We start from the raw sequence: 13098 nt of genomic DNA, 5'->3' as shown, positions 1-13098 counted from the left end.
AATATAATCTTGATAACTTTCATGTCTTTTCTATATATTTTTCTTGACTTTGCCTTGGCATTTTCTAATAACTATATATCTTGATATCTTAAAATAAAAAAAAAAATGTGTGTTTGGTTCATGAATTCTCTCCTATTTTCAGGACCCAAATCAAATAAATGTAAAGAAAAATCAAATTTGTTCTTTCCCCCTCATGGATGCTGCTATAATAATCATGGATTTGTTAAATTTTGGCTGTTTTTTGTTGTTGTTTTTGCTTAACTTTGCTTCAAAGGAAGAACAAAATCTTCTAAGAATTTGATATATAACTTAATTAAAATGACACATGGATTCCATTTACTTAGACGCCAAGGGATATTTATTGTCAGGATTATAAACAACTTAATATAATAATAATAATACATCATTTGCTACAATAATACATCATTTATTGGACAGTCATAAATAGGAAGGTGTCATCTTTTAATATCCAAAATTTATTATTAAATCTTAAAGTACAATTAATAAATAAGAAAAACATTTTTTTAATATAATGTTCAATAATTCTTATAATAATAATTTAAAGATAAATAAAAATTGAGGGATGAGGAAAACGTTTCCTTGTTCAATCAGTCTAGCAATCAATTTATTGTCTGACAAAACGAATTGATATTCGAAAAGTCCCATCAATTCACATTCAAGCTTCAAAAATTCCTAAATAATTTAATAAAATGAAAAATTATAATATCGTAATTTCAAACTCAGCAAATCATCATTTAGTTAATTAATTCAACACTATTAATAATATAAATTTTAAACTTGTAAATTCTTCTTTTATTTTAAAATTTTCTTTATTTTCTTCCAATATCATTTTTTATATATATGGTCTCTTAGTTGATCACCAACACTAACCACTTAAGTGATCACTCGATAGCATAACATTGTTATGCTATGGATTGATATTAAATAATCAAGATCAAACTAATTTTGCTATCCTATCGGATGGTAATAAATAGTTAAGACAAATACAATGGGCCGAGCCCCTTGTTGCGACAAGGCTAACATGAAGAAAGGTCCCTGGTCGCCGGAGGAGGACGAGAAGCTGAAGTCCTACATGGAGCAGCATGGCACCGGCGGTAACTGGATCGCCCTCCCCCAAAAGATCGGTTAGTGATTAGTTGTTTAATTAATTCCTTGTTAATGCATTGCTTTTATAGTTAATCATCTCATAAAACGTGTGTTAATTAATTAGTTTGCTGCTTAATTAGGACTGAATCGGTGCGGGAAGAGCTGCCGGCTCCGGTGGCTGAACTATCTCCGGCCGAACTTGAAGCGCGGGAACTTCTCCGCGGAGGAAGACAACATCATCTGCAGCCTCTTCGTCAGCATCGGCAGCAGGTGATCGGTGATTGCCGACAGCGAGATCAAGAACTATTCGGAATTCATAGTGATTTCGTTTGATTTTAACAGATGGTCAATTATTGCGACGAGGTTGCCGGGAAGGACCGACAACGAGATCAAGAACTACTGGAACACCAAGTTGAAGAAGAGGCTCTTCGGGAGCGGCGGAGGCGCCGTCGCCTCCCGGAAGGAGAAGCCTTCGCCTCCTGCAGCCTCGATGGACAACGAAGAAACCAGAGCTCCGGCAGTGGCTCCCTCCGGCGGCGGCGGCGGCGGCGGCGGCGAAGACTCTGTCAGTAATTATTCATCGGGTTGCTCTTCGGCAAGTGGACTCATGTCGGAGCTGGACGAGTTGCTCCAGTTCAGCTCGGTCGGCTTGGAGGAGATGGGTTGGCTTTTCGGAGAGGACGGCGATGAGAGCTCATTTGCGGTGGCGCCGCCGGTGATGAAGTGAGGGACCCACACAAGTGGGCATGTAGTAGTATATACAATTAGTGTAGGTCCCGAATTTCGAAAATAGTATTTTGTAAAATAGAATAAAATATATTTTTTCGTATAACCCACCAATAGGGGAGCCTCGTACGTGCACCCGATTATACTTTTAAAATAATAATTAGTACATGGTTTATTAATTATGTGAATGCCATTAAGAGTCATTTTGAGACAATGAGTTATATATTTTGAGATAATGAGTTTATATATATATATATATATATATATATATATATATCGCATCTAAACTATTTTTTTAATTTGAATTTATTTTTATACGTATTATTATAAGTCAACTCATAAATTCTAAGATAAAATCCTAAATAGCATAATCGTAAACTAAAAATAAATAAACAAAAATAATCAAAAAAAATTGTGCGTCTAATTCATGCAACTTTAAGTCCACAGGGCAGTCTGCTATATATTGCTAATTTATTGAAACCAGCATCAACATGCCAACGTTTTGAAAAATTAATACCACGCTGGTGTTCTTATTTTCAAAACAACACCAAAGCTGTTATTATTTGAAAAAAAAAAAAAAACAACAACACCGACATTGGTGTTATTTAAAAAAAATAACACCAAACTTGGTATTATTTGGAAAAAAAAAAACAACACTGACGTTGGTGTCATTTAAAAAAAAACAATACCAACATGATATTGATTTTAAAAAAAATAACATCATGTTGGTGGTATTTTGAAAAAAAAAATTAGCATAAACGTTGATGTTATTTGAAAAAAAAACACCACATTGTTCTATTTTGAAAAAAAAAACACCAACATACACTATATTTTAAAAAATAACATCAACAAATAACATCAACGTGGTACTATTTTATACTTTTTTTTTCAAAACAACACTATATTGATGGCTATTTTCTTTTTCAAATAGCATCATCGTTAGTGTTATTTTTTTCAAAACAACATTAACATGTTGATATTGTTTTATTTCAAACAGCCCAATGTGTTGGTGTTGATTTTTATGTTGATATTGGTTTGTAAAAATCAACACCAACGTATATGTAGGAGAGAGAAAAATTTATATATATATATATATAACTTGCACATCATTATCATGCACACTCATGGGAGACTGAGTGTGAGTCCAGACGTTCAAAATTTCATTTTGGGTACCCTGATCGATAAAAATGAATCGAGACAGTTATATATATATATATATATATATATATATATATAGGGAGAGAGGGGGTTGATTTCCAATGAGATAGATAAAAACATCTTTGCATACAATAGTCTACTCAATTTCTTAATTTATCATCTTACATATACGTCAATGATATTTTTATAGAAATATGCTTAACTTTCTTCCTTGTAGTAATAAATGCATGATTATGTTTTCTACATAGTTAGGTCCAATTGTACGACTCTACTTTTAGATAGGTTGAGTAAACAATAATTTAACTTAATTAATTTGGCATGAAAATTAATAGTCTAAATTTTGCACTAGTCAACGAAAAGTTATAATCGATGCATGCATCTTCAATATCATCGAGTTACTGTGGAAGGAATATTCATCAATAATAGAGTAAAGTGATTGATGAAAATGAATATATAATTGAATATATAATATTTATTAGTAGTTTGTCAATTCATGATGATCGATCATGATCAATCCCAAACTCAAATAAAAGAAAAAAGTTATATTAGATTATCAGCTAACGTCAAATTATGATAAATATTCAATAAATGAATTTATTAAACTATTGTGCTAATACTAAATTGTCCCCCGGAAGGAACGCGTTGCAGGGTCCGACTATTATGAGAGAGTACATGGAAATTATGAGTTTGGAACAAGGAATGAGGAAAGGAAAATTATATTAGATTTTACGATAGTATATGACCTTATATTAGCTAATATGTTTTTTAAGAAAAGAGAAAACACTTAGTCACATTCAAAAGTAGGAATAATAAATCGCAAATTGACTTTCTTATGGTTAGGAAGAATGATAGAAAGATTTGTAAAGATTGTAAAGTCATCCCTAAAGAAAACTTAATTAACTACCCAACATAGGGTAGTAGTGTTAGATATATGCCTCAGACATAGTATCAATGGAAAGAAAATATATACAATTCCTAGAATTAAGTGGTGGAAGTTAAAAGATGGGAAGCAAAATATATTTAAGGAGAAGGTAGAAGTACAAGCATTAAGTGAAATATACGATGATTCTAATACAACATGAGATAAGATGATATCAAAGTTGAAAATAGTAGCTAAGAGTGTACTCGGTGAGTCAAAGGGACGTGCACCACTAAGTAAAGAATCTTGGTGGTGGAATGAGAAAGTACAAGAGAAAATGAAGGAAAAACAAATAGCTTATAAAGAATTATATATTTGTAAGAACGAGGAAAACTTTAAAAAATATACAATAGTCAAGAAAGAAACTAAGAAAATAGTGAGTAAAGTAAAAAAATGAAACTTTTGAACGGTTATATCAAAAATTGGATACAAAAAAAAGGGAAAAGAGACATTTATAAAATAGGTAAAGTGAGAGAAATGAAAACAAGAGATCGTAGCCAAATAAAATGTATTAAAGATGAATGTAATAAGGTATTAGTAAACAATGGAGAAATAAAAGAGCGATGGAAGAGGTATTTTCATCAACTTTTTAATGAAGGTTTAGGTGACCAACTTAACTTAGGTCATAGAAATTTTAATTTTTATCGTAGAATTCAAACTTCAGAAGTAAAACAAACTTTAAATGAGATGCACAATGAAAAAGCCGTTGGGCCAGATGATATTCCGATAGAGGTATGGAAGTGCCTAGGAAAACAAGGTATTGAATGACTTACAAAATTATTTAACATGATATTGAAAACGAAAAAAATACCTAATCAATGAAGGATAAATACTCTAGTTCCCTTATATAAGAATAAGGGAGGCGTACAAAATTGTGCAAACTATAGGAGTATTAAACTAATGAGTCATACTATGAAACTTTGGGAGAAAGTAATCGAAAAAAGATTAAGGAAGGAGACCACAGTGACAAAAAATCAATTTGGGTTCATGCCTGGAAGGTCGATAATAAAAGCTATACATCTTCTTAGACAATTAATTGAAAAATATCGGGAGCAAAAATAAGATCTACACATGGTATTCATTGACTTAGAAAAAGCTTATGATAGAGTCCCAAGAGAAATTATATGGAGAATTTTAGAAAAGAGAAGTGTTAGCGTAACATATATTGAACTAATTAAGAATATATATGAAGATGTAATGACCAGGGTAACGACTTCAGGCAGAGTAACTGAAGCATTTCCAATAAAGATAAGGTTACATCAAGGATCAGCTCTAAGTCCATATCTTTTTACACTAATTATGGACTAACTCACTGCGCACATTCAAGAAACAATACCGTGATGCATGTTGTTTGCAGATGATATTATTTTGATAGATGAGACACGTGAAAGAGTAAATGCTAAACTAGAATCTTGGAGGGAAACACTAGAAGGGAAAAGTTTTAAGCTTAATAGATTAAAGACAGAATATATGAAATTTAAGTTTAGCAATATTAGAAGTAATGAAACAATTGTTAAGATAGGAGAGGACGAGTTGCTCGGAACCAAGAGATTTAAATATTTAGGATCATTTTTGTAAAATGATGGAGGGATTGAGAAAGATGTCTTACATACAATACAAGCAAGATGAGTGAAATGGAGAGGAGCGTCGAGTGTTTTATGTGTCCGTAAAGTACCTCTTAAACTTAAAGGTAAGTTCTATAAAATCGCAGTTAGACCTGCTATGTTATATGGAGCTGAATGTTGGACTATGACTCGAGTACATGAGTAGAAGATGAGAGTTGCAGAGATGAGGATATTAAGGTGGATGTGTGGACATACGAGAATGGACAAAATAAGAAATGAGAGCATTAGAGAGAAAGTCGGAGTCGCATCTATTGAGGAAAAACTCCGAGAGACACGTTTAAGATGGTACGGACATGTACTTAGACGACCAATAAATGTTCCAGTTAGGCGATGTGAAACTATAATACACATACATCCCAAACGAGGAAGAGGAAGGCAAAAAAAACTTGGTTAGCAATAATAAAACAAGATAAAATTTATTTGAATATAGATGATGATATAATAGGAGATAGAGTTTAATGATGTAAAAGGATTCATATAGTCGACCTCACCTAGTGTGAAAAATTTTGATTGTTGTTGTATAGTTAGCCAATCTGGATGTTAATTTGACAATTCTAATAATAAGCAAGCATCACCATTTTTTTAAAGTTTTTAGTAGAATATCATCATTTGTGTTAGACGGAAGAAATTATTTAGTATTATTTTTTGTTTGGGATGGGAGTGGCATGTTGAAACCCTTCCCAATAATGTCATTTACCATTGTAGCAAAGGTGATGCGTCGAGCCATTCTAATAAATTTTGATCATGACTTTTCAATACATTGACTTCAAGTGTTCATCAATATCATTGAATGCCCACACTCTACTTTCCTAAGCATTAGGGTCAGTCGCCTAGTGATGACTTAGTTCTTTGTAAGCCTTGAGACGAGAGCAATTCGAATAGTGTAGTCGTATTCATCATCATAACACACGCCTACACATAAATGTTAAGGTCACGTTGAAGACTCTTGTTACCCTACAAAAGAAAGAGACAGAAGAGTAAATTTTAATCTTCCTAGTATGTTTATCTTTGTAGAGTAAACACAATCTCTAGAAAAACATGCTGACTTTGTTAAAATCACAATCTCACTCTCGTCAACATATCAATTTCATCTTGTGTATTTGTAATCATGAAGGTCGACCAGGTGCTATGGATCTACTTAATTCATTGAGTGGGATTGATGTGTATCCAATAGACTAGTTCACTTTGCAATATTTTGATTGAAATGGTAATAAAATGACTTTAATCTAACTAAAAATCAATTCGCGGATGCATCATCAATCCATCCTTCTACTAATTCTACATTTAGTAAACCGCGAAAAGTTTTTCGTGTCTCGACTTTCATTGCAAGCAAGCAACACTCCCAGGGAATAGAACCTAAAAGTTCATCTTACCAGTACAATTCGATGAAATCAGTCTAAAACAGTGACATATCGGGCGGAGGACCGTAAACTGTTTTCCATGACAGAGGAACAATCCATCCACCCTGTGCATTAGCATCACCTGTAGTAAACAGCAATAAAAGCTTCAGTATCAATAGATTGGGTGCATTCTTACAACATGAAACTTAATGTATGAAAGCAAGTTAGTTGTTTCAGTTAGTTTGGACCGAGGTTTGGAGAATTGACTAGAGGGGAATAGATCAAGAGGACTTCAAACGAGTTGAATGGGGAACAGATTACATTGGATATTTTAGAGGCGTATTCTATCTCGATCACGTTTAACTTAGACAAGTTCACATATTGATAAAGAACACAAATTGTCAACCAACCTAATCTGCATCAAGAGTAACTCATGATCTAAAGATGAACTTGATCACGAAACAAGATTCTTAATATTTATATCGCTACCCAATTTATCATGGATCCTAACAGAATAGGAGAGACTGTAATGGGTGGTGTAAAAGATGTTGATCGAATCAACACAATAAGCAATAAAAGGATGGCTATGCTGGCATGTACAAATAGTTAACATCAAATGTATTCATAAAATCATATATACATGCAACCCCGGAGATCATGGAATCCATCCAAATAGTTGAATCAGCTCTAGTTGATCCAAGTTGCATACCACGAGACAAAGAAAGAAAAGCGATATGAAAATTTGTATATTGATTTGCCACACTCACCAGAGAATTTATCTGGGGTCAGTTTCAGCAGTTTGCAAGCTGCACCAGCTAATTGAAAGGAGTCAGGAATGTTGTCCCCCTCTGAACAGTAGCACAATAGACAAGTCACTTTCAGACCTTTAGCCTATTTCCAACATCCCAAACATTAAGTTAGTCCAGGAAAAAACATGCCAAGGAGAAAGTGTTTTTTAATTGGGCAACAAAAGGAGCACCTTGCAACAAGATAATAAGGCAGCAAAGGGTAAGCCAGGATAATAGTCGTCGTCAACCAGTTCCTCTTCAAGATTGATCTCATCATCCTGAACCAGTTTTCCTTCAGCCAGTTCATTGAGATATGCCCAACGTCTCTGAGTTGAATCATATTCTTCCAGCCTCTTAAATCCTAACCTCTCGCACTCAGCATCAGTTCCATCAGTGTTCACACTTGAAATGTAGTATACCTGCATATCACTGAATGGACACAGAAGTAACAAACGAAAAAATAAAGGAGACAAGAAAACCAAAAAGGTAAACAGATATGAAGATAAAGATCAGGTACCTGGATGCGACAATTTTCTTCAGTCTACCAGAATCTAAACTTGAAAGAATAACAATATGTTTCTTTCCGATGCTAGATACAAAGTCTGCCATTTCTTTAGAAAATTCAACCATCATTCCCTGCCCAAGACATAGAATGATGATGTTCATCTCAATATATTCTATAGCAACAACGACTGCCACATTGCACAGCCGGTGCACTTCACTTTTTCCAGTTTTAGGAGGAACAGTCATGTTACTGAAATATTTTTGGCATAAGATCTATTGTGTCAAATATAAACAAAATATATACTAGATATAAACCATGACTTAAAGCAAAATTTTATATTATGTTTCTTCATGATGTATTTATGCATTATTCTATCATGCGAACGCTTCACATTCCACAAGTATATCTTTTTGTAGTTCACATAACTTTCACCATAGACTAGGACAAACACCAGACTATTTCCCAAATACCCGACATACTACAATTGAGAAGAAAAAAAAATCTGTTTAGAAATCTCAACATGTGACTCACACAGTCATACATCTAGCTAATCTAAATCATTCACAGTAAACTAAAATGAACAAAAATAGTGTGCAGATATAGAAGGACAATTGCGAATATTGGAAGATACGGCAACCTAGAGAACGGATGCATATCATCTTAGCAGTTTAAAATAAAAAGGTAGGAACGGCCAACCGGAATAGCAATTGATAGGCATAACAGAACAGACATAACAAAACCTTATCATTGAAGCATAGAATTTGTTTGTTATGTGAACACTGGTGCGAATGTGCGAGACTGATATTTAAAGGAAAAGATAAGTATGACAGAAACTTACAATATATAATTTTCTAGAAATATAAGGTTTTACCAACAAGATAATTGAGGTATGAATCCTCATGCCTCCAAAATCCTTATATAGTGGACCAGGCACGGAACCTAGTGCCAATGAAGCTACTACAAGATCTTCATCTTGGAAATATTTAACTTTATAAGTTGCATTGTGTGCAATGCTAATGAAATGATAAAATTAACATCCACATTTAGGTAAAAGCAAAATCTCCAACACCACTACGTACTAGCTCTCCCGCTCCTAAACCACACTACTAACTTTATTTAATCTTGGAGTTTGGATGATGATTTCTTTAGAGTTTAGGACCTCTTTAGGGTGATTACTAGAAGGCCTTCAAAAAACTCCAATTGGTGCTGTCATGATTACAATGTCTGTGTCAATTTTCCTAGCACAGCTATACAAGAAGCAAAATTTCAAGTTGCCACCAAAGATTTGTTTGATCCTAAAATTAGCTCATACGATAATTGATGTTGACTTAACGCTGAGGTTGTTAGCTTTACAACGAAAATATATAATATCACTATAATAGTGAGGAAATTGGGATAGCTGTGAAGTGTTTATATAAGGAGGAAATTGGGATGAGAAAGTTTGAACCAAGGGACAAAAAGAGACAACTAGAAGTGAAGGGGCTAAATTAAGAACTATACCTAACTTTAGAAGACAAACTGAATAAATAAATAAATAAATAAATGAGAAATCTTAAATCAAAAGCGAGGATTCCAATTAAAAGCTACAATATGCAAATTCTTCAAAAGAAAAAGAGATTTAATAGTAAGATTTGAATGTAACAAATTATAAAATGTTCAGATTAGTTCATATGTGCTTAGAAATATTGAAAAAAAATAATCAAATTCTGATATCTCGTGTAAAAATAACAAATTAATACGCACTACTACTTCAGTGTGATTACAACTTAAAACTGACTGAAAAATCCCAATCACCTTGACAACTGGAGACCTTTGCTGGATAAGAGTTAAAGCATGCTGAGTAGATTCATAAACTGTAAAAGGAAGATAGCTTGAAGGATCAGTACAAACATCCTGAGACCAGAAAATGTAAAATCAACGGAGTTTACACTGAATTTACTGGCTGTTTTGATCTTAATCTAACTAATGGCAGCATACGGTTATTTGATAGAAGTCAGAGAAAGAAGAAAAAAGACCAGTAACAGAACGGCACAGTAAAAAAATCTAGTAGATACTAATTACAGGAAATGGAACTACGGAACGGCCGTTGATACTTTTCAGGACTTTGCCAAAATAATTAAATGAGCACAAAATGCATAGGCATTCTCACAAACATGTAGCCTCGACGAAAAGGAGAATACTTTATGGGGAAAAAAAAGATGTTGGGAAGAAGCGATTACGTTCAAGGGGAAGGGAGAGGAGCCCCGAAGGTTCCGGACCGTAAGCATCATTTCCAACGCAAGGGAGTAACAAAGGCGCATCCAGGAAGCCAACTCTTTTGGCTGCAGTCGACGAGATCAAGAGATCGATGGCCAACTGCCCGACGTTGCCGATCGACAGCCCTGGCTAAAAAATAAACAGCAAAGGTGCCCTAATTGCAGCGGAAATCCAGAGAAGGAGATGGAGGAGTAGAGTGAGGATGGCGTACCAGGAGAAGAACAGGGCAATCGGCGGAGAGGTGGCGACCTTCTTCGAGGGCGAATTCCATGGCGGAAGAGAGAAAGAGGAGGGCTTTAGCCTCGCTCGCCGGATCGAAAGCTTTTATAGTTTCACCGCGCTTGCTTGGGAGACAAGAAGGTCAGCTCGTTGATCTGGAAAAATGAATAAAGAAGTAAAATGGAAGGGAAGGACCAAAAGTATAGATGGCAAAAATCAAAAGGGCTGTTTAGTTTAAATTAAATTAAATTAAATTAATTTTTTTAAAATATATTTTTTATTGTCCATGCTACGCAGATTTTGAATACACTCATGGGCAGATCTATTAAAGGGCTGTGCTGGGCCTAGTTTTTTATTGTTAAATATACATATTTAAGTTAGGTTAAAATAAAATGTTGCTGTGATAAAAAATTATAAATAAAATGAAGTACCAAGTCAAAAAACAAAAATAGACCGTCTGTTTTTAAAAAATTCAAAATCTTTTAATCAAGTTCAGTTATTGAAGTCACACATATTTATCTTAATCTCCATATATTTGACAAGATCTCATCCAATACTTTTATTTTTAATTTAATTATATATTTATTTAATTAACTTTTTATTTTATTTTAACTATAAATACGGACCATTAACTTATCATCTTTTATATATGTTATTTCCTCAGTTATTATCCAGCTCCGACCATGGATAATAGGCATTGCTATTTCACTCTGAGATCACACTTTGATTTTCTTCTGACTTTAACCTCCTGACTAATCTTTCTCCTCCACCCGTCCTTTCTCGACGATATTATTTCTAACGTTTGCCTTACTCATTTCCATGTCTTTGTTTTGTCACCGCTTGTGGTTATGACCACTCTCTTCATGGCCAAGCCCTCACCGTCGAAGGCATAGTCGTTGACATGACCGTCCTCAGTTGTAGTTGCTAGGATCGGATTGACATGTCCTCTACATTAGCATACCCTTATAGTCACGCCAATGCAGGAGGCAAGCAGCTATAGATTGAAGTGTTGCATGAGATGCTCGAGCATGGTCTCACGCCAAGCTCATGGATTGACTACTTCTATCTCACCATCGACGACGTGCTCTAGTGTCGGCAACTAGGTCTTCTGCCACAATCCCTAAATTTTCAACATCTACAAATTAGATATCATTACTGATAATTTTTTTTAAAAAAAATCATTTAATAAAAATTTAAAATTTGGTGAAAATATAGGTGAAAATGAGTTGGTAACGTGCTCACGTGAAGTGAACTTGGACCTCTTCTATGGTGGACTAGACCAACTCGAGATCAGCCCAGCCCACTTCTAATTCCTGGATCCATCCTTAAATACAATATATAATAATTATTTTCTTCACTTCCATCTAAATTTAAATTTTTAGTTCAGCCATTATCTATAATTATATAAGATTCCGTAAAAATAAATGATAATATAATTTTATTTTTTTATATAAAGGTAAATTTTCTTCTTCTTTTACTTTTTCATACATGCGTGCAAGTCTCACATCTCAATTCATCACTAATTTGATCATCAAAGAGGATAATATTGATAATATCAACCCTCAGCTGACAAAATTTATTTTGCAGGACACCAAGAACCAACACATGATAAACCAACATTAACCACAAATATAATTTGAGTGAGTTAATTACGAAGGATACCATGAATGTTCTATATTTTTTTTTATCCTTTTATGTATATTTTTATTTTACACCATCGTTCCAACTAAACACATATATAATTATTTTCTATATTAATTCAATAACCTCTTAATATTATTAAAAAAATATGAAAAATATAAGGACATAATTATTTTTTTTATATTTTTTTTCATATTTGATTTTGGTTAAGTGTTTTTTTTTTTCACTATAAGAGATAAAATTAGAAAGGGTTATTTTCCTGTTGGATTCATGCCCCATAGGAAAAATCGAAAACGAGGATAGGGATACCCGATTTATTTGAGGATAGGGACGGATTCTGAAAAAAATTTCAAAGATGTGGTGGGTTCGAAGCGGATATAGGGATATTATCCTTATCCCGGATCTGTCCCGAAAATATAATTAATAATAATAATAATAATAATAATAATAATAATAATAATAATATTATTATTATTATTATTTTAAAAAATATTAATAATAGTGTCATGAATAATATTGATAATAATATTAATATTAAAAAATTTTAAAACATTAATATTAATAATAAAAAAATAATAATATAAAATTAATTTTAGAATGGGAGCGGAGATAGAGGTGGGGATTTGATTCCCTTTGATTCGGAGGATTCCCTAATATGAAAAAAAATAAGGATAAACATGAGGATAAAGACAGAGATGAAATTTAGGAATAAGAATAGGGATAACAAACCTTACACCACCCTGCATTATTATCATCCTTAGATAAAATACTATTTTATATAGAAAATAAAGGGGAGTTCCTTTTACTACATACT

At 33.3% G+C, this 13098-nt stretch overlaps 2 protein-coding genes across 2 annotated transcripts; one reads left to right on the top strand and one right to left on the bottom strand.

Moving 5' to 3' along the window:
• Positions 1-888: 888 nt before the first annotated feature.
• On the top strand, positions 889-1939 carry LOC122040305 (transcription factor RAX3-like). The gene is made up of 3 exons (XM_042599632.1): positions 889-1145; positions 1248-1377; positions 1450-1939. Exons 1-3 carry the CDS (start codon positions 1010-1012, stop codon positions 1832-1834), a joined length of 651 nt encoding a protein of 216 aa, XP_042455566.1. The 5' UTR covers positions 889-1009; the 3' UTR covers positions 1835-1939.
• Positions 1940-6784: 4845 nt separating this feature from the next.
• LOC122043402 (proteasome assembly chaperone 2-like) lies at positions 6785-10823 on the bottom strand. Its single transcript, XM_042603991.1, has 7 exons — positions 10636-10823; positions 10388-10553; positions 9963-10021; positions 8181-8299; positions 7855-8092; positions 7643-7766; positions 6785-7017 (listed from the first exon to the last, which is right to left on the bottom strand). Exons 1-7 carry the CDS (start codon positions 10693-10695, stop codon positions 6932-6934), a joined length of 852 nt encoding a protein of 283 aa, XP_042459925.1. The 5' UTR covers positions 10696-10823; the 3' UTR covers positions 6785-6931.
• Between the last annotated feature and the right edge of the window lie 2275 nt (positions 10824-13098).

The sequence above is a fragment of the Zingiber officinale genome, chromosome 2A (assembly GCF_018446385.1).
Source record: "Zingiber officinale cultivar Zhangliang chromosome 2A, Zo_v1.1, whole genome shotgun sequence".
In the NCBI taxonomy this organism is placed as follows: Eukaryota; Viridiplantae; Streptophyta; class Magnoliopsida; order Zingiberales; family Zingiberaceae; genus Zingiber; species Zingiber officinale.
This window is presented reverse-complemented; position numbering and strand designations above follow the sequence as displayed.